This window comes from Stomoxys calcitrans, chromosome 3, assembly GCF_963082655.1.
Source record: "Stomoxys calcitrans chromosome 3, idStoCalc2.1, whole genome shotgun sequence".
NCBI classification, from domain to species: domain Eukaryota; kingdom Metazoa; phylum Arthropoda; class Insecta; order Diptera; family Muscidae; genus Stomoxys; species Stomoxys calcitrans.
In genome coordinates, this window is record NC_081554.1 from 109,019,940 (window position 1) to 109,042,976 (window position 23,037).

General features: G+C 38.5%; 1 protein-coding gene across 4 annotated transcripts in view; it reads left to right on the forward strand.

The window, feature by feature from the left end:
- Positions 1-23,037, forward strand: part of LOC106090358 (uncharacterized) — a 194,461-nt gene that overhangs the window by 67,876 nt on the left and 103,548 nt on the right. For all 4 annotated transcript variants that reach the window (XR_009397502.1, XR_009397503.1, XM_059364290.1 and 1 more), the window contains exon 3: positions 11,071-11,755. Coding sequence is in view for 2 of the 4 variants with exons in the window: in XM_059364290.1 (XP_059220273.1) it covers positions 11,071-11,755 (685 nt within the window). In the remaining 2 variants the exon portion in view is untranslated. The remainder of the gene's footprint in view (positions 1-11,070; positions 11,756-23,037) is intronic.

The window sequence follows — 23,037 nt, forward strand, 5'->3', positions numbered from 1 at the left end:
ACTTTATTGAATGGAAAAAGAAAACTCTGTAAAACTGTGTAAAGCACGACATCTTTAGAACAAAAAGAGAAAGACACACACGCAAAGTATTGAGCGGGAAAGCTGACGTATGCAGATGTATGGAAATAGCTGCGAAACTTAGAAAGTAGATTGGGATGACCAGGAAGGAAAATGGTTTGGCATTAACAGTATTCAAGAACTCTGCCAGGGCTTGGCCGCGCTTATTCAAGAACTCTGCCAGGGCTTGGCCGCGCAGATAAAGTGATGCCAGGTATGCTCCATAGTCTCCCTGTCTCACCACTGTAACATCCGACGTTGACACTGTAGTTATATTATTCAAATTTTTATGACAAATAATGCAGGTCCTCGGCCGAGTACTAGTGTTCGCATAGAATAATTGGTAGTTAATATGGTTCAGTTCAGAAACTTTGTTCCGTGTCGTCCATGGCTTCTGAATTAAGGCAATATGAATCTTGCCCTTGAATCTTGCCTTTACTGCAACAGAGCGTGTGTAGCAGTCGGGCTTCGTTGCCTATCCTAGCCTTCCGAAGTCTCAAGACTTCCCAGTCGCATATTCTTCCACTTACATCTTCCGATACAAAGGTAATATCTAGTACCTCCTGCCTGTTTCTGGTAATAAAGGCCGGTTTATCCCCCTTTTTACAAATCGCCAGATTGCAACTTATAACATATTCGATAAGCTGCTCACATCTTTGGTTGACATCTGAACTTCCCCATGTCTGGTGATGTGCATTATCATCACTTCCAACAATGAGGCTCTTCTTCCTTGCTGAAGCGGCTTCAGCCAGAAACTTAAGGTTTGAAGGTGGTCTCTGAATCGTGTGCCATATATAGGGAAGCCACCCAGTAACGAGACTTATTTATTTCAAGGCTGGCTATTACTGAATCTTCAGTGCTTAGCGACGGAAGAAGAAAAATATTTTGACTACTTTCTACAAGAATATAGGTTCTGTGTTTCTCATTCCCCGTACTCTTGGGTAGTTTAAATCCAGGAATTCTTAGTCTACGAATCATTCCTCCACACATCCATGGTTCTTGGATAAGAACCACGTCAAATCCCCTGCCATCAGTAGCACTTTAAGTGCCACCGAAGCGACCTTGCAATGCTAGAGATTTATCTGCAGAAACCGGACCATAGTCAGGATTCAGAACTTCCATCACTGTTGCGTTACCCTCGTCTTCTAATTCCCCCAGGAGTTCATCCTCACAAGATTGGTTAGATCTTGTTAAGATGAGCTTCCGTACGCATCCCGGCGCAGGTGAGAAAGCAGTGATACCACTCTTCCTCAGGATACAGAACACTTGCGTTTAGCTGCTGTCGTCGAAGTACCAATTGAGTTCCGTCCTTCCCCGCCGTCGCACACCTTGAACCCAATCCAACCGCCTTCCCCTACTGTTTTGATCGTGCCAAGAGATTTGTCAGTTTTCTGCAATCCGCCAGACTTAAGTGATGTGATCGATGGTTCCACAGGCAAGTGTTCAGCAAAACTGCTGAGTCGTTTCCCGATTCTCCAACCCCACCGCTTAAATACACCTTCAGTTTCAACTTGTTGAATCCTTCAAACTTGTTGAGGTCTGCGGGACAGCCGGAGTTGAGTAAGAATAATGCATGTCTCCGGTCACCATCAGCCTCATCCAAACTTCCAATCTTCCAGTCGGTGGTTGAAAGATTGGGATTACATTCCCTTAGTCTTCGAAGTATGGATTCAGGATCTGAGAAAATCCTTAGTATCCAACCATTTGCCACTGGTCGAGAAGTATTTAACTCAATCCAGTGCTGAACCTGGCCAGATCTCACCAATCTTTTTTAGCACACAACGATACTTTTCAATTGAGCGTTGATTCCCGATGGCAATTAGTCTGCATCGGCCCCGATATCAGCCTGCATCGTCACAAACTGGAGGATATCCAGGAAATTCCGCAAGAACATCAGAGTATACTGATGACAGCCCATTAACTATTCCTATGTATGCAGCCCTGTTCTTCTCCCTTGTTGACAACTGCCATCACCAAACTATCCCTTGCAATTGTTTTTGGACCCCTCTTACTATTGTTCGCCCTAGTTTTTTTAGGCATGGAATGCCCTCCAGGTGACCACAGCCTTTTTGTCTGACTGCGGTGCGGTTTCCGAATCTAGATGTGTAGTCTTTGTGGTAGCCTTTGTAGCGAATTCCTGAGCCCAATTGGGCTCAGGCTAGTTGTTTGTCGGCTAGTGGATCCCTGCTGGCTAGTTGTTTGTCGGCTAGTGGATCCTGCAGCTGCTTCTCTACCAGTCGAAGTTTCTTGAGCAGACAACTTGCTACGGCCTGATACCACCAGCGCACCCGTTGGGTCTTTGGAATCCATTCTAAGCATACTCCCGGGCTTTAGATCTGCCGCTCCACTGGAAACATACGCAAATCATCAACCGCCTAATGGATACTGTTATCGTTGCTTTCCTTGAGAAACGCAAACAATGTCTCTAAAAATCTATCAAAATCTTTCGGACCAAAAACTTAAAGTAAATCCTACCAAAATTGGTAGAGAAAGTCCAAGAAGGCAACGCTCATCTGATTACTTCTGATTTTCAGTTCTTGTTAATGTAAGATTTTCTCATATCGCTATGGAAGGAAATTTCATGAAACTTTGTTTTTGCGTTACCATGGCAACCCGAAAAGAAAAAGCAACAAATTCCAGACTACAACTGAATGTTGTTCCTTTGATTTCTTTAACTGTTTCCTTATCAAGTCCAGTTATTCTGTTTCTTCTTTTTGCTTTTGCCGTGCTTCTATAGTTTTCATAGTCACAGGAAAAAAATTGTTTGCATTTTATTTTTACTGCAAAAATGCAAGCAATGCAAGGCCGGGTCGATTTTTTTTTCAAAAAATCCTTTAGCAAAAACGTATACAATTCTAAGAAGTTTCTTTGAAGAAACTATGTATCAAAAATAAAATTCTAATCCGTGCCTCTCGGATTCAAAATGTTTTTTAAGTTTTTGTTTGTTCTTGTCATATTCGATATTCCTGTGATTAAAGTACAGGTCGCATTTGTTGTTCGATTATCGTAAGATTTTGCACATGTCACTTTATTGGTCCAAGGATGAACGCTATTGATTTTGAACAAAATCGTTTCAGATTTAGATATAGCTCCCATATATATTTCATCCGTAGTCCTAATTTTGATCCGATCTTTACGAAATTTTGCATAAGACGGCATTTTTAATGTGTGCATAATTTTATCAGAAACGGTTCAGTTTTAGACAAAGCTGCCATATATATGTTCAAACCAACCAAAATGGCGTTTTTATGCTTTAGGAGCCATTACACAGAACGTCTTGTCCAAAATTTTGTAAACATCGGATCAAAATTATGGCTACTATACCCTTTAAAGGCCGTATCGGATGAAGATATATATGTATTGGAACTATATCAAAATTTGAACCGATTTTTTTAAAATTCAATAGCGTTTGTATTTGGACCAAATCGAGAGACTGGTTTACATGGAATCTATATCAGGTTATAGACTGACTTTTAGCTAAATAGGACAGAAATTGTGGCTTGTAAGGGCTCGAGAAGTCATATCAGAAGATCGGTTTATATGGGAGCTATATCAGGTTATAGACGCATTCGGACCGTACTTGACATATTTGTTGGAAGTTATAATAGAACACTACATGCAAAAATTCAGCCAAATCGGACAAAAATTGCGGCTTCCAGGGGCTCAAAAATTCTGAACCGATATGGCCCATTTGCATTCCCCAATGACCTTCATTAATATAAAGTATCTATCTACATCAATATAAAAAATGTATGTGTGCGGCTAGATTTACGCGTTCGACCTCTATCGTGATTTCGACAGACGGACGGCTAGATCAACTCAGAACGTCGAGACGATCAAGATTATATTTACGTTATTACGAGGTGTTACAAATGGAATGACTAGATTAGTCATCCTATGGTGGTGGGTATAAAAAATTTTGAAGTCGAGAGGAGCGGATTTGAATTTTATTTTAGATACATGGTTTCTTCGGAAAAACTTCTTAGAATTGTATGCAGTTTACGTTTTTGCTATACGATTTTTCACTTTTTTTTTCATCCATACAAATCAACCCGACCTAATGTATACTCATAAAATATGTATATGACAAATACTATAAATAATGTGAAGTATAGCACGGAAGACGATATTTTAAACTATGTTAGGTTAGGTTGAAAAGATGGTGCAGATATTAATCCGCCCATGCCACTATGGTCATACGCCTAAGTTAGTAATTGGCTTGTTATGCGCTCTAAAAACTAAAAAGTGCCCTTGAAAAAGAAAATTTTAAATTAGGAATTCCGTGCTACTTGCAAAATCCTTAATTGTTTCCATACCACTCCCCAAAGTTGGTTCATGTCTGGTATCCCTATCTAAGTACCGGTTTCTGTTAGCCGTGAAAGTCGGGCAATGACATAGGATATGCTCCAAAGTCTCATCATCTTCTGAATGTGAAACTTCCATTGAGACCCCTGGGTCTTGCCCAGTCATATGCCATATGTAAGACCCTTTCGACCCTTCTGCATAACTGATTCGGATCCTTGCCTCTAAGAAGCATCGTATGCATAGCAGACGAGTTCAAATCCCTCATCCGTAAAGGGTCATATATGGTGGTCACCCATAGGAGTGTCGAGAAAATGGCCCCTGAGGCGTGCCTTGTGCGATTTTCTCCCTTATATTTATGGGACCCGCAATTCATCCACCTGTTCCTTAGCATATGGTTTATCCAGTCTCTAAGGATTGGATCAATGTGACGATCCGCACATTGCTCAACTTCCTCTTGATGTCAATGCAAATCGCCAATGTGTACGTCTTGGCGTCGAGGGATTCTTCTATTTTATGCACAACCTCGTGCAGGGCAGTCTCCACAGACCGTCCCTTGACATAGGCATGCTGTTTGTATTTGAGCAGTTCGCTGGATGTCCTACTCTTTATCATGGTATCCACAATACATTCCGTGGTCTTGAGTAGAAAGGACGTAAAGCTATCATTAACGCTATCGACCTGGTTGCAGAAAGGCTTATAGGAATCAGGTTTTACCGCTCTGGTCATCTTATTGTATTCCTTGAGCCATGTGTAATACACATCTCAATATTCCTCCGCTTTTTCTCTCTTCTCTTTCCCATCGTTGCGAATCTCCCCGGTTATCCAGGTTTTTTCATAGGCTGATTTCCTTTCTCGATGAGGACATCTATCTTTGAAAGACTCCACTGGTGCAGTCGTAATTCTGTTGAAATTGTCGTCAATGTCTTCTATGCTTGAAAAACGTAATTATCTTGCCCAAGTCTTCTTCTGAGTAGTCTTTCGAATTTTGTCCAGTTGGTTTTCAACTTATAACGGAAGCTTATCTGATTCCAATCCAGAACCTCATCGGTTGGATTTTCAAAACATATCTAAAACCTCCTCCATAATCCTATTAACAAAGGTAGCGGTGTTACCAATATTAAGTGTTATTGTTATGTCATTAGTATTCAAGAATTCTGCCAGGGCTTGGCTCCGCTCATTGATGTTGGTACTACCCCACGAAATGTAGTGAGAGTTCATATCGCACCCTTTTAGTACCTCATTTCCTGTCTGTTTTGCTTTCCTCGGAGAGTCAAAAGGCAGAGAAAGTGGTGCCAGATATGGTCCACCGTCTCCCTGTCTCATCACTGTTGCATAAGACGTTGACAACTCTGGGAAAAATACTTAACCTAAATTTTTATGACTTATAACGCAGGTCCTCTGCCGAGTACCAGTGTTAGCATAGAATAATTGCTAGTTGATGTGGTTCAGTCCACTTTGCTCTCACTTTGTTCCGGGTCTTCCATGGCTTCTGAATTAAGGAAATATGAATCATGACATTGCCGATTTTCTCAATCAGAGCGTGAGTAGCTGTCTCGGTCCGATGTAGGTTTATCTGGGTGGCCTCAATCATTGGTCTTCCATTAGATGGGCTTCTTGCGAGTGGGTGATGGTCTCATCTTCTGCTTCCTATTCTTTAGGCTGCATTGAGTTTCCCGTCACTGCACTGCCTGATGTTTTAATATTAGGATCTTTGCATATCCTAGTCTTCCGAATCTTCAGAGTGTCGGTAATGGTTTCACCATGAAAGCGGGGCGCTTTCGCAATTTGCGCTGCTATCTGCTAAACTGCCTTTTCAATATTTTTCCTCTTATTCGCGGAATTATGTAATTGAATAAGATGAGATGATAGATCGCACCATAATAGTTTAGTTGTAATTACAGATCGTTAGAGTTTTTGCCCAGAATATTTGTAGTTCCACATTAGTTTCCAGATCAACAAAATAATTAAGTGTATTCAAATAGCATTAGGATCCTTTTAATGGAAAACCTTTGTAATCTTTCAACTTCTTCGAAGTGTGTGAAACCCCACTCTTATGCTGCATACCCTTGGATAGATCTACACACTGCGAGAAAAAGTTTCCATTTCATATGCAATGATATATGATCTTTTTTCAATAAATTTTTCCATGTAGAGTTTATTGCCTTCTTTGCTTGATTTATTTTGTTTTTGACGGGATTTGTGAAGTTTAATTTTGACGTAAATATTACCCTAAGATAACCGTTTCCACATACAACATATATTTCTTGCCTCTTGTAAAACACCTTTTCTCGATTTGATATTCCACCTCCGTTTCTAAACAGCATAATTTGGATTTATTAGTGTTCACCTCCATGTTCCATAATTCACAGTACCTAGTCTGAGGATCATTTGTTGAAGCGCATGTATTTCTTCAGTCATTCTGACTATATCGTCAGCGTACATAACAATCCGAATGTTTTCATCTCCTACCGAAATTCCGTCTTCTAACCATTTATGCAGATGATTTATATAAAGGGCAAATAATAAATGTGATAAAAGACAACCTTGTTTAACCGACATTGTAATAAAGTGTAAGAGACTTCCTCTCCATTCCATACGGCAGACTGGGTATTTTTGTATACGTTTTTAATAATTTTTACAAATGTATATGAGACATACCTATGGTGCATAGCTTGTATACAAAAGCCTTTTTCGAGACTTTATGAAAGGCTGCTCAGAAATATACGAAGAAAGGGTATGGTTTTTTCTTTTCCGGCAACTTTATAGCTGCAATAGAGGCAAGATTGTATATGTTGAAACCGGCCTGATATTCTACCATAATTTTCTTTTGGACCAAAGGAAACCCAAGATACTAGTCTATTGTTTAAAATGCCCATGAATATTTTTGCTAAAGTATTCATAAAAGATATAGCTCGATAATTAGCCGGGACATTTACATTTTGAATATTGGAAAAATTACTGTATTTATCATTTCCTCTTGCGTGTACATATTAAAGTATACTTTAGCCATCTCTATTAAGAACTCATCTGTAGCGTGAATGTAAAATTCATATGGCACTCGATCTTCTCCCGGTGCTTTATTGAGTTTGACCTTGGCAAGTATCTGTTTAATTTCCGGTGGTAATATATCACCGTCAAGCAGTTCATCATAAATCTTTGGTGGAGCGTATTGAAAGTCCAGGACAAATTGTTCGGTAATAAGTAGGTTTATGAAGTGATCTTTAAACAAATTGCAATTTCAACTGTGATTTCTTGTCCATTAATTTATTTTGCCCACTCCACCACTCCTTACCATTATTGTTATTCTTTATTTTCTTGTTTAAATGCGACAAGTATCTCAATTTTGCAGATGAACGTATATCTTTATAAGATTTTTTATGACGCATATATGTATGCTTCTCTATCTACATTACTGTGACTCTTTCTAAATTTATTTAGATATTTAAAGGTTTTTTGTCGAGCCCAATGATACCTTATGTTAAACCCTTTGTTTTTATTGCAGAAGTTTCGCCTTCCGTTGAGGCTTTGATAAATTCTGTAAATTGTTTCATATGATCTAAACTTCCATGACACGCAAGACTGAATTTTAGATTATAATATTCTCTCACAACTAAGTTCTAATAATATGAGTAAGTGATCTGACCAGATTTGATCATTCACCTGAATGTTAAAAACTAAAGGCAGTACATCTTGGGACACAGCACAAATGTCATTCACCGATGACCCTACTGGGCTAATAAATGAAAAACTTCCTTCTTCATCGCCTTTTGTTTGCCCATTCAAAATCGCAAGATTGAAATCATTAATCAATATATTTTCTACCTTTTGCATTTACGCCTTTATCGTTTGATCTACGTTCGTTTTTACCGGCTGTAGAAACTAGTTCATGTACATCTGAGATTTGCTGCTGCATCTCGTCAATTCTTACGTTTACGTCCTCCATAAGTACTGCATTACTAACTTCAAATTCCACATACATATATCTTTTTAGGAGTGTGAATTCTTGTTTCTAATCCGCACGTCTAATATAAAGAGGTATAATGGTTAACTCATCGTTGCCACAAATTAAGTTTAATCCCATGGCAGCCGGTTCTACGTACCGGATTGACCCGATGGAGTTCTTCATCGGCAGGGGCTGCCGTCTCAGTGTATAACACTCTGCTACAACAACAACAACAACAAATTAAGTTCAGGTTTATGACAACACATCTTGTTATAAATTAATAACGAATATTTATTTCTTTTAAGTTTCTCTTAATAGCCCAATTTCTTTCCAAATATCCATGATACATCAATACCAGGTAGATTTTAGTTTTTTTGGATCTATTGTCATCGTCAAGTTATAAATGGATTCAAAAACAATCGTCAGGTACCAAAGGTCCTTGAAATTTCTTTTATTGTACCTATGTAATGTTTCGCTTCAACATCAAACGTTAGCCCTAAACGTTGCATTATAAAAGTGTTTCGATACCCACAAACGATTATTCGTTTACCGGACCAATAAAAGCTCCCTTGCGTTTCTCCTACTAGAGAGAAAGGGTGAGTATTTGAGCGCATAGACAAATGATGAGCGAAATTACTCACACTATACCATATTACTGTGCATGTATACAGAAAAATAATCCCAACTAAGCTCATCGGCTTACAAATAATTGCAATTGTATGTTCGTCACTGGTATAGACACATTCTCACACAAAACAGTTTTTCCTTTTTTGACTGCTCAAAGAGCAGTGAGTATGTTGAGCAGCTCAGTAGATTGCAGATTAGGGTGATGACTTTTTTACAACCCTCCCTTCTTTTTTTACAATTCCTCTATCATATTTCGAGGAGTTTTTATTTAAGATTACATAAATTCTTACATTTACATTATTACATTCTTCACTCTCAATATGATTTTAAAATTTTTATTTCGGCATTTTGGGTAATTTTTTGAAGTCACTGTGAGCAATTATATAATTGAACAAAAGCTTTAGAGTCACATATATGTAACATCATCAGACACTCATGGTAGTTAATTATCCACGTTGTCATTGGAGAGGATGAATCTTAGTGGGTGGTTGTTTTTTGTTGCGACAGGAGTTATATAAGTCTTGCATATCTGTGATCGCTCGCGATCAACGGGCTGTGTTATTTGGGGATTCATTTTCTTTCCAGTGTGTCTTCAAGCATTTAAGAGCTTTTGGGTAGTAATTCAAACCTACAGACACTTCTTCAAAATCTTCAGCGCAAAAAAAAAATTGACGACTGTACCAATGGTCAGACCATGAGTAATAAATGACTGAACAGATTTTAGGCAAACTTTCCCGGGTTTCAGGCAACAGAATTAACTACAGTTAAGTTTTAGCGTACATTGCAGATGTTTGGTATCTGGTTAAACTTTTCAAAAGGCAATTCTCTCCTCTCAGTGAAATGACGGAAGACACGAGTGAGGTGGAAGAGAAACTTCATGTCGTCTCTCCAGCCATTCTGAAGGCTGCTTTAAATTCATCATAATTGATCATCAATTCTTGACCAAAGAAGTACTGGGCGTTTGGTAATCTAGTCGATCCATAAAGCTCATTGTCCATAACAAAGTGAATCGGCTATAACATGGAGACCCCTTATCATTGAGATTAAAATTTGAATCGGACAGCACACAGTGATATGTGAGAAGTTTGCCCCAGTGCCTTAGTGGAATGTTTATGGCCAAATTTGCATTTGCAATTGGCTTATGCTTTCTTCCTTTTTCTCGTTGATGTTGCATTGTAATCTTCCCACGGACTATCTGTACTGTTGTCGAATGAGTCCATGCTACTTGCGGAACAATCAAGTATCGCTGAGTGTGGAAACAGTCGCTTCCATTGCCCTCTTTCGCTTGGATGGGTGGATGGTATTGGCACCAGCAGGTTTGCGCTGGAATAGCCAACGAGGCCTGACCCTCAACTTCTAGTTTGTAGAAGTTCTTAATTTCTTTGCACATCCATTCGCCTTTTACCCTGGTTATGTCAAACAATTCCTTTAATAAATGCTCGTTTTTTCTGCAGCGCTCATTGTCTTTCAGAAGTTTTGTTAGTTTTGCACAAATGGTTTGATCAGATATTTGTGTTCTATTTGTAATAGAGACAGATTACCCTATGGTCTGCAGCCATATAATATCCGATTGTATGAATTATTTCAAGACCAAATAAATTTAGCGCAAAATGTGTGATTGAACGGGAGGCACATCGCAAACAGTGTAGGCTGCAAATATGCTTACGTTGAAAACTTACTCTTATAGCAATCGACGATTACTTAGAGTAGCAGTTGGGCAAGTGTGTTTGTTGGTAATAGTTGGAGGTCTTCATTTGTCTTCCAGGTAGAAACTATGCTCTATGCTCTACAAACAGACTTGCCCAAGACATACCTTTTTTAAAAATTCCTATTGACAAGTTTGAGTGATTTTAAACGAAATCGCGATCTAGGGAACCAGCCAAATGCTATTACAAAGCAAAAAACTTTAAACTAACTTTAAAAAACTAGGGTTTTTTGTTCTTTTTGTAATAGAAGCAGACGAACCTTTGGTCTGCAGCCGAACAATATCCGGTTGTATGAATTATTTCATGACCAAATAAATTTAGCGCAAAACATATTCTACAGCGCAAAACATATATACATTGTTGTCATAAATTATATGCAAAGTTCTTTTATTTATTCAAAATGTTTAATAACTAACAAACCGTTTTTATTAGAATATTTCAGAAATTGGAATTCATTTCAACAATATGGTTTCCTCTACCTCTTGGAACAAATCTCCATCTGAGCAAATGGCTGCGACGGCATTAACTGAGTTGTGCAATATTTCAAGAAAAGATGACCATAACCAAAATAAATCTCCTGATAATGAATTGCTTTGTTCGAAATCAGAACACGAAACTATATTTGAACAAGATGACAATGGAATTCGACAAGATTTAAGACCATCTGAAGAAACTTGTTTCAGTGAATGTTCTCAAAATGAAACCGATTACATATTTCGGACGCATCTAGAAACGGATGCAGTTCTCACAGACGTTAGCAAGAACGTCGTATCCATTTCGTGTTCGAATCATACAACACTAAACCATTGTACTTGTATGCTAAATCATTTAAAGAATAATAATATTCGGATTAAACAAAATAATGTTTCGGAGACTAATACTTCGGGTACTTTACGAAATTCATCAACATTTATTCACATACCGGACGGTAATAATTTACACACAGAAGGTATTCTCAACCGTATAACGAGAGACAAGTATACGCCCTTTCACTCAAATGATAAAGCGGACCATTTAATAAACGACTGCAATTCTCCTAGTAGCATTACCACTTCAGAGGAACTAGCTACTGATGCGGCAACTACTCAACTATGGCAGGTATTGGCGCATTCGGCAGGTAAGTTACTTTAAAGTTATGATTAGGCGGTAGTCGCTATAATCATGTCGTCAATGCATTTACGGCCTGCAGAAATATATTAAACACAGGAGATTGAATTTAGGCCCCACTTATCGTCCCCTTACCGCCAAAAAGATGTAAGTGCCAAATTTTGGGATTTTTAGTTTTTAATAGGAATCAATAACTGACGACTGTTTCCACTTTCTGTTATAATTTTTTGTCGATAATCCAAGCCGTTATGATTTTAAAACAAAAGCAATCTTAATGTGTCATTTTAATTTTGGTAGATAAATTCCGTGACAGAGGAGGGCACTAACATTACTATCGCCAAACACAAGTACCTCAAAAAAATTAAGCAATAATAAAAAAAATATGTAATTTATCATATTGAAACGTTTTATATATGGAAGTGGAGTACGAATCGGTTGTTTAAAAGTAGGGATAAGTATCTCATAGATAAGTAGCCACCCTCGACCCCGCCAAAGGTAAATATTGGCCGACCGGGACATTATTGGATTCAAATTTAAAGCCTTTGGAAGTACAGTGGTCACTAATAAACCCATATTGGTCATCCAGGACAATATGGGACGAAAATAAAAAGCGTTGAGAAGTAAAGTACGAAGGTAATATATAAACTTGGGGACATCCAAAGACACTCCCCAAGACGGAATTATGGGTCGACTGGAAAACATAGGAATTAATTTTTAACAACTTTGGGAGAATATTACGGATTTGATATATTTTGGACGAAGGGAGTGGAGCGGCAAACTTTCGGCCACTTCAGTCCGCTCCAAATCCCCGATTAGAGGTAAGTAAAAACACGGCCAGGCTTAAATTCGATAAAAAGGCAATATTTATAACGCAAGAATTTTATTCGATAAATCTTTATACATTTATACATCTATATCATATTACGTAACGATCTAGACTATATCAGACAAAGGTTTGAGGTGTCAAAAACAACTCACAATTTCAAATTTCGTTGATATAGGGTATTAGTACAAATTGGGCCCATTCTTTCTACTTTTAATCTCAAATCGGTCTATACGGCACCTTATAAAAAAGTCCGATCTGGATCATATTTTTAAAGTATGGTCCCTAACTGTTCCGCTCTAAATTTCAGCGAAATCGGATAACAAATGCGCCCATTATGGGCCCAAGACCATACATTTGGAGATCGGTCTATATGGCAGTTGTATCCAAAATAGTCTGATCTGGACCATAATCGATTCGGATGTCCCGAGGCTTTATACAATTAACTGTTCCAAAATTCAGAGGAATCAGATAATAAATGCGGCTTCTATGAGCTTCAGACCCTAAATCGCGACATCGGTTTATAATCAAATATGGACGAAAGTTGGCATAAATGTGTAGGTGTCCAATATGACTCTCTGTTCCAAATTGCATTTAAATCGGATTTAAATTTAGACTTTCAGCTCACTTTCAAACAATGGTAATAATTGCACTTACCTCTAAAATACTTAAAACGAGGTCATTTATGTGACAGCGAAAAAGATGTAAATGTACAAAAGTGATACATATGTAAAAATCATATATCAATCTAAGATATGCTATGATTTATTGAATAAAAACGTTCTCCTGTAAAGTATTGATTTTGGCACTTACATCTTTTTGGCGGTAAGGGGACGTTATTTCCGTGTTTAGCAACTCTCAAAGTTGTGGGTTACCATGAGTATGAGAAAATCTAAAAAAAACTAATAAATAATATGCTGTGTAAGAACGGGAAACGATACCTCTTTGAAATTTAGAATGGTTACGGCTGAGGTGTTAGCGATTTCGCTTAAGGTACAGTGCATTTTTTTTTGCATTTTTTGGTAAAAAAAAGTACTTTCATTGATTAGTCTTTATTGAAAAAACTTGCTTAAATACCTTTGTGAAGAGGATATATAGCAGATGCTTTTAAAGACACATTTGAACAAGATATGTCAACTTAAACGAGTACTATATGTACTTCAAATAGGCAATTTTCTATTAAAAATTTGGAAAAAACTTCGCGTACAAAATTTCCAAAGCCCAGATCTAACAATTGGGCATATATATTTTTTACTCCATGTGTCCTCGAAACCCATGCAAAAAATATTTTGCACCATCCAATATTTGTAGCCTCCACAGCAGATTTACTAAAAAATGGCGATTTTGAAACCATCTTTCCCGAAAGAGGTCTTTGGAGATTTTTGTAGAGGCCAATTTTGTAGCCAAAATTCAACAAGTAAAAGCGTGCTAAGCTCGGCCGGGCCGAATCTTATATACCCTCCACCATGGATCGCATTTGTCGAGTTCTTTTCCTGGCATCTCTTCTTAGGCAAAAAAGGATATAAGAAAAGAGTTGCTCTGCTATTAAAACGATATCAAGATATGGTCCGGTTCGGACCACAATTAAATTATATGTTGGAGACCTGTGTAAAATTTTAGCTAATTCGTATAAGAATTGCGCCCATTGGGGCTTACGAAGTAAAATAGAGAGAACGATTTATATGGAATCTGTATCGGGCTATAGACCGATTCAGACCATAATAAACACGTTTGTTGATGGTCATGAGAGTATCCATCGTACAAAATTTCAGGCATAATAATTGCGACCTCTAGGGGTCAAGAAGTCAAGATCCCAGATCGGTTTATATGGCAGCTATATCAGGTTATGAACCGATTTGAACCATACTTGGCACACTTGTTGGATATCATAACAAAACACGTCGTGCAAAATATCATTCTGATCGGATAAGAATTGCGCACGCTAGAGGCTCAAGAAGTCAAGACCCAAGATCGGTTTATATGGCAGCTATATCAGGTTATGAACCGATTTCAACCATACTTGGCACAGTTGTTGGATATCATAGCAAAACACGTCATGCAAAATTTCATTCCAATCGGATAAGAATTGCGCACTCTACAGGCTCAAGAAGTCAAGACCCAAGATCGGTTTATATGGCAGCTATATCAAAACATGGACCGATATGGCCCATTTACAATACCAACCGACCTACACTAATAAGAAGTATTTGTGCAAAATTTCAAGCGGCTAGCTTTACTCCTTCGGAAGTTAGAGTGCTTTCGACAGACAGACGGACGGACGGACGGACGGACAGACGGACGGACATGGCTAGATCAACATAAAATGTCGCGACGATCAAGAATATATATACTTTATGGGGTCTCAGACGAATATTTCGAGTAGTTACAAACAGAATGACGAAATTAGTATACCCCCCATCTTATGGTGGAGGGTATAAAAAGAATTACTAAGATATGTTTATTCGTTTTTTCGTAGAAACTTTTCCAATTGAAAAAAAAAACAAAAATTTAATTTTTACCATAGCTTTGCTTTTACAAAAATTTCTTATCACAAATCTTAATTTTTTAAGTTTTCATTTTTTGTCTTCTACAAGTCTAGACCTTTTCAACGAAGAGGTGAAATATTTCTTGCACCGCTTAAGAAAGAATGCTTCTTTCGAAAAAGAATGCTTCTATCGACACTTCGAATGCGTGTTTTGATCAACAGACATCACATTGTATCTTCATGCCCAGAACATCTAGAGCATCTGACTGCTCAATATCTATACCGTCGATAGATATCGGCGATTGTAGTGGGTCAGTGAATCGCTTGTGAGACAAAAAACAGCACTGCGTCTTCTGTGTGTTCAAGTTTACTCCGTTCATTCTACCCCACTCGGAAATTGCCAACAAATCCTGGGAGAACGTCTCATCCATAATGCGCCTCCTGTCCACAATTACTTGAGGACTGGGCCTATGGTCGAATGAATATGAATGACACAGACTACTGTCATCGGCAAATGGGTAGACTGGATTCGAAGTCTGACCCGATAGATCGTCGATTAAAATAAGAAAAAGGGAAGTGGAAAGGACAGAGCCTTGTGGCACACCTGCGGTCAATGTATACTCATCGGTTGAGAACCCATCTACAACAACTCGTATAGTGCGATCTCTGAGAAAGCTCGAAATAAATCGAACGAAGTTATTACCGACTCCAAAAGCGACAAGCTTTGATAAAAGTGCACCGTGCCAGACCCTTTCAAATGCCTTGAAGATATCCAGAGGCACGACCTTATTCTCTCCAAACTGGTGGATAGAGCGACTCCATCGTTCCGACAAGAATGCCATTAGGTCTCCCGTGGAGTGATTTCTGCGGAACCCATACTGCTTAGAAGGCCATTGGGTTCTAAGTATCTGACAAGATGATGGTTAACAATGCTCTCCATAACCTTGGAGATCGCGGAGCATATCGCAATTGGCCGGTTATTCGCAGGGTTATTCGCCTATCTTTTTTGGGGATAGGCTGAACGTTTGCAACCTTACAAAGCCGGGGGTAAAACTTCCGCACGATAAGCAAGGTTGAAAAGGTTGCGTAGTGGACGAGCAAGCGTCGAAGAACACTTACTAAGGACAATTGTTGATATACCGCCCGGGACCGGAGATTTATTAACGTAGGGCAGAACCAACATAAATAAGCGGGGCCAAGCCCTGGCAGAATTCTAGAACACTAACGACCTAATAACACTTAATACTGGTAACATCACTACCTTTGTTATTAGGATTAGGGAGGAGGTTTTAAAAGTGACAATATTTCGGGAAATTCTAATTGATGAGGTTCAGGATTGTTTCAAATTTCAGTCAAATTGGATGAAAAATGCTCCTTTTATGGGCTGAATACTCTATATCGGTAGGTGGGTCTATATGTCAGCTATATCCAAATATGGTAAGATCTGGACGATATTCAACAAACAGGTGTAGAGGTCTATCAAAAATCGCTGTTTTCAAATCATCAAAATCGGATGAAAAATGCCCCTTTTATGGACTCAATACTCTTTATCGGGAGACCGGTCTATATAGCAGTTATATTCTGTGCCAAATTTCATTGAAATGTGATGAAAAGTGCTCCATTTATAGGATCATTACACAATATCGGGAGATCGGTATATATGGCAGCAATATCCAAATATGGTCCGATCTGTACCATATTTCACGGGAATAGGTAGGGGTCTACCAAAACACTCTGTGCCAAATTTCATCGAATTCGGGTAATAAATGCATCTTTTATGGCTTCAATACCCTATATCTGGAGATCGGGTGGTCGGTCTAAGGGCAGCTATATCCAAATATAGCCCGATAAGAACCGCACTTCACAGAAATGAATAAAGGTCTACCAGAACATACTGTGCCAAATTTCGTCGAAATCAGACTTTAAGTCTGGAGATCAGTCTATATAGCGGCTATATATAACTATGAGAGATCAGAACATCAGGTTTATATACAAAGAATACGAAATCATCAAAAATTGTTTGGAAAATTTTTTTATACCCAAGATATCTGCAAAATCTAAATACCCAAAAAAGGTATTTATTGGGTATTTACCCGATGAAATTTTTTTCTGATGTTCTCGCCAGGATTCGAACACAGGCGTTCAGCGTCACAGGCGTTCTGCTGAATGTTATGCTAATTTTATGTTTGCCTGTTAATTGTTTCGATTACTTTACGCATTTTTTTAGAAATTTTGTGAGAAGAGTTTATTTTAGTTTGTGGAATATTACTGTAAAGAAGCTACCTGATCAACAGATTCCTTGAACACATGACATCGCATAAATTGGTTTATATTTCGAAATGTGGCTGAGCTCGCTCGCATTTTTTGTTATTGTTCTCCTAATTTGTAAACATCAAAGGGTAAGGATCCGAACCAGCCATGCATATGACTGAGCTAGACCCAAGGTCTCAATGTTAACCCAGAGAAGACTGAAATATCCCTGTTCACGAGGGTGACGAAGATGGGCTAATTTGAAGCATCACGTTTTCTCACCAAAACGATTTCGGTATCTGACAAGGTCAAATACTTAGAAGTGACCTTGGATAGGAAACTTAATTGGAAGTGTCACATTCAGCGTCGTACTGAGAAGACTCAAAAATGTTGGGCACTTTGTAGATGGTCCATAGGCTCGAAATGGGGCCTGAATCCAAGGATAGTACAATGGCTCCACAGGAGCATCATTAAATCAATTTTACGGACAGTAATATGGCCATAAGGTAAGGACGGTAAGATAACGAACAATCTTGGAATGTAAGAAGGAGATTAACGCCTTCTCTGAGGATGGCACAATCCGCATCGTTTGGGTGCCGGCCACATGGGGAAGATGATGAGATGTTGTAGCATTTCCTATGTCATTGCCCCTTTCACGGCTAAAAGACACCGGTACTAAGGTGGGAACACAAGACCAGAAATGAACCAACTTAGGGGAGTGGTATTGAAAACAATTAAGGATTTTATAAGTACTACGAAACTCTTAACTTAGATTCTCTTTCTCGAGATTACTTTTTTGTATTTAGAGCGCAAAACAAGTCGATTACTGGCTTAGGTGTATGTCCATAGTGGCATGGGGCGGATTAATAACCGCACCCTCTTCTCAACTTAACCTAATCCAATGCTGCCCGACAGAAGCATAACTTCCAAACCACTTTCCCTCATTTGGATAATTTTTTCGAGATTTGTACGCGAAATGCTGAGGTTGTTTCCACAATAATTTATTTAAATATAAAAATAATTTCTTCATTATTCAATTAATAAGGCGTAAGGGAAGGAAATGCCTGTGCACAATGTTCTTTTATTGACATCGGTTTTTGAAGCCACATATTCAAAAAACTTTTTATTGATCGCAATAAAACAAAAGCAATCATGGCTAAAAAATTTACATGGATTTTTGTCGTCATCTAGACAGTGACCACGCAACAGTATATATAAACTGAAATATTTTGCTGTGTTTTGAGATCCATTGTACCGTTTGTAAAAATCATAGGGTTTTGTTTTTAATAAAATCACAAAATATTGTAATGCAACGCATTTAATTTTTCATTCCCAATTAATCGACTGAAGTAATAAAATCTTTATGTATGAAAAATATCAAATTTAAAATATCAATTATCTACTTGAATTAAGTCAGTTAAAAGTTTTTTGAAAGAATAGCCGATTTCCAATGAATTAGTTCAGTGATTTGATAACCTCTTTAATTGAATAACAAGTAAAAAGGCGTTAAGTTCGGCCGGGCCGAACTTTGGATACCCACCACCTCGGGTATATATGTAAACCACCTTTCATCAAAATTCGGTGAAAATTTCATACCTTATACTTAATACCTCATACCGATCTGAACTATATACGACACGGATGTCGAAAAGCCGAACATAAGTCACTGTGTCAAATTTCAGTGAAATCGGATTATAAATGCGCCTTTTATGGGGCCAGGACTTTAAATCGAGATATCGGTCTACATGGCAGCTATATCCAAATCTGGACCGATTTGGGCCAAGTTGCATAAAAATGTCGAAAAGCCTAACACAAAGCACTGTCCCATATTTCGGCGAAATCGGACAAAAATGCCTCTTTTATGGGCCCTAAAACTTAAATCGAGGGATCGGTCTATATGGCAGCTATATGCAAATCTGAACCGATCTGGGCAAAATTGAAGAAGGAAGTCGAAGAGCCTAACCAAACTCACTCTGTCAAATTTCAGCGACATCGGACAATAAATGCGTCTTTTATGGCCCCAAAACCTAAAACCTGGATATCGGTCTATATGGCAGCTATATGCAAATCTGGACCGATCTGTGCGATATTGCAGAAGTATGTCAAGGGGCTTAATTTAACTCACTGTTCCAAATTTCAGCGACATCGGACACTAAATGAGCATTTTATGGGCCCAAAACCATAAATCAAGAAATCGGTCATTATGGCAGCTATATCCAAATCTGAACCGATCTGGACCAAATTAAAGAAATATGTCAAAGGGCCTAACACAACTCACTGTCCCAAATTTCAGCAAAATCGGATAATTAATGTGGTTTTTATGGGCCTAAGACCCTAAATCGGCGGATCGATCTATATGGGGGCTATATCAAGATATAGTCCGATATAGCCCAACTTCGAACTTAACCTGCTTATGGACAAAGTTTGCGCAAAGTTTTTTGTTGAATATACAAATTTCTTAATTCAGTCAATATATTAATTTTTTCTGTGCGATCATGTTAATTAATCTTAACAACAATCGATATTTCTCAGAAAAACTTTGTCGTATACAAAATTTTGTTTTTTAAAACGTGTTTATAGCTAAGATTTTTACAAACACGAAACAGAAAATCTATATCAGTCCAAAGATGTGGAACATCTCACTTAAAGCGAAAGCAAATAAGCTATGAGCGTTGCACGGTGGAATAGGAAACAAAACAGATGGAAATAAGTCTGTTGTTGTTGAAACAGTGTGTTATGTTTCATCCACTTGTCTGTTTGTTTCTGGTAAATATCCATCTGAATTTGGTCCTAAGTCGAGTAGGTTTGGCTGAGAAGTTAATCCTAGATAAGAGCGGCTGCATCCACCGGAACGCATTTAAGCAAGAACAACTTTGGTTTGTAGGGGGATGCCAAATTCAGGTCCATGTGTGAATGTGTTCACTCGATCTATTGAGGTTAGGATTTTCATGCATTAGTATTTGACAGATCACGTGGGATTTCAGACATGGTGTCAAAGAGAAAGATGCTCAGTATGCTTTGACATTTCATCATGAATAGACTTACTAACGAGCAACGCTTGCAAATCATTGAATTTTATTACCAAATTCAGTGTTCGGTTCGAAATGTGTTCATTCACCGTAACGTTGCGTCCAACAGCATCTTTGAAAAAATACGGTCCAATGATTCCACCAGCGTACAAACCACACCAAACAGTGCATTTTTCGGGATGCATGGGCAGTTCTTGAACGGCTTCTGGTTGCTCTTCACTCCAAATGCGGCAATTTTGCTTATTTACGTAGCCATTCAACCAGAAATGAGCCTCATCGCTGAACAAAATTTGTCGATAAAAAAGCGGATTTTCTGCCAACTTTTCTAGGGCCCATTCACTGAAAATGATTTGCAAGCGTTGCTCGTTAGTAAGTCTATTTATGATGAAATGTCAAAGCATACTGAGCATCTTTCTCTTTGACACCATGTCTGAAATCCCACGTGATCTGTCAAATACTAATGCATGAAAATGCTAACCTCAAAAAAATCACCCTTTATAAAGGCAGTCTAATGTGTCACCAAGTGTTTTTGGATTATTGTTGGTTGGAATTCTTACGCCTTCAACTATCAAAATCAGGTTGGGTTAGGTTAAGGGCAGTCTGCCATCAGACTAAATAGACGTTTTTGTCCGTTGCGAACAGGAGCAGGGGAGAGAAGATGCTTTCTAGTTTCTACCGTTGAACCATCCAAGTCGCTTTAAAAAGCCCAACAACTCGATAATATTCAAATCCGCTAATTCAGACAGGTTCTTAAAGAAAAGAGACCCTAAAGTGAAACTCCTTCTGGCTGCCAGGGCCGAACATACAAACGCAGATGTTTTGTATTTTCTTCTTCTTCGACGTCCTCACAGCTTCTACAAAAGTCGTTACTTGCAACCTTCTGTTTGTCAGCATGCTTTCCTACCAGACGGTGACCTATCATAACGCAAACAATGACATAGCCCCACAGCAGAGGTCGCAGCAATTTGTCGTAAATTCAGTGTATCAGATGGTGGCGTCATCAGAGCGGCTGTGAGCACAAATTAGCCATCCTTTGAATCCGGATGAGTATTAAACAGTAGGGGGTCTTTTGAAGCACCGTCCACCAGATCACAACTCCATGCATAAAAGTCTAGCAATAGCATTATATACCCAGTGCATGAGACGCTCTTAAAGTCCTCAACTTTTGCCAATTGCTCTCTTGCAGGTGTATAAGGCAATAGTTGCCTTTTGTTCCCTCTCCGAAATGTTTGACTTTAAGTTCAACTTCGTGTCCAGTAAACCCAGGTATTTTGCGGTTTCAGTAAATGGAACATGCTCCCCTTCTAAGGAAACAGGTGCCACTGAGAGTAACTTGTATCTTCTGCTGAAAAGTAATCTTTCATCTTAGGATTTACTCCTAGATCACTTTCGGTATCACACTTCTCTGTCAGATGTAGGTCTTCCTGAAGTATATCTCTAAGATTGCTGGGGAACTTTCCACTTGCCGCAATTGCCACGTCATCAGCATACGCGACCGCTTTTACTCCTTTTTCTTCAAGAGAAAAATAATATATTGTAAATGGCTATGTTCCAGTGTATAGTACACCCGATTAAGGTGTTCCTCTTCAGCCCCATCTTTATAGATCTGCGGATCTCAAACCTATCGTAATACATCTACCAATATTTAAGTTCTAAAATATAACTAAATAAATATTCTTATGGTATTATTGATGCCTAGAAACTCCAGCTCCCTCATGATTTTTTTTAACAGCAACTAGCTTTCAATAAGAAAGTAACAAGCAATTTTTTTTTCAAATTTTACATATAAAGGGTTAATTTTTAAGAGCTATATAAAAGTTTAACAAAAAAAAAAAAACACACACACACACAAAATTCAGAAAAATGCATAAAATGTTAATTTGAATCGATAGTTAATGTTTGAAGATTATTTCTTGCAAATGTTGACCGTGACTGCACCTCAAATGGTCCAATTTTGGCATACTCTTCCCAACATTTCGGCCGGTATCCCACGAATAAATGCTTTAATATTGTACTTAACATAGCTCCACAAAAAGTAGTCTAAAGGCGTTAATTCGCACGATCTAGCGGCCAATTGACCGGTCCCGAATGTGAAATAAAATGTTCATCACGCCTCTCAATAAGCCCATTGTTACGCGTGCTGTGTGGCATGTGGCACCGTCTTGTTGAAACTACATCCAATGTGCAAGTCAAGCACATGGATATCATCTCACGATAGCGCTAACCATTCAGTTACGTTACGATTCGCTTCATCTTTGAAGAAGTACGGTCCAATGATGCCAGCAACCCATAAACCGCACCAAACGGTGACTTTTTCTGGATACCTTGGTAGCTCTTGCAATGCTTCTAGCTAATTTTCATTCATCCAAAAATTAGCTTTGTCGCTGAACACGCAGATCCGCGCGATGAACTTTCTTAACAGAGCACGCATTTTGATAATAATAAAAGTGTTGAGGTTTGTACTTAAAATATGAGGCTTTTGATGAAAACCCATTTTCCACAGGATACGACGCTACTCACGGAGACACCGGAATCTTGGAATAATGATGTTGATTGAAGGTTTATATTTACTGAATTTAAGATAAATTAATCCTTGAGGATCTTCAAACCATTTTCGCCACCCGGACGTGATGGAATATTTCCAGCGGAAATAGGAATATGCCACCGTAGCGCAGAGGTTAGCATGTCCGCCTACGACGTTGAAC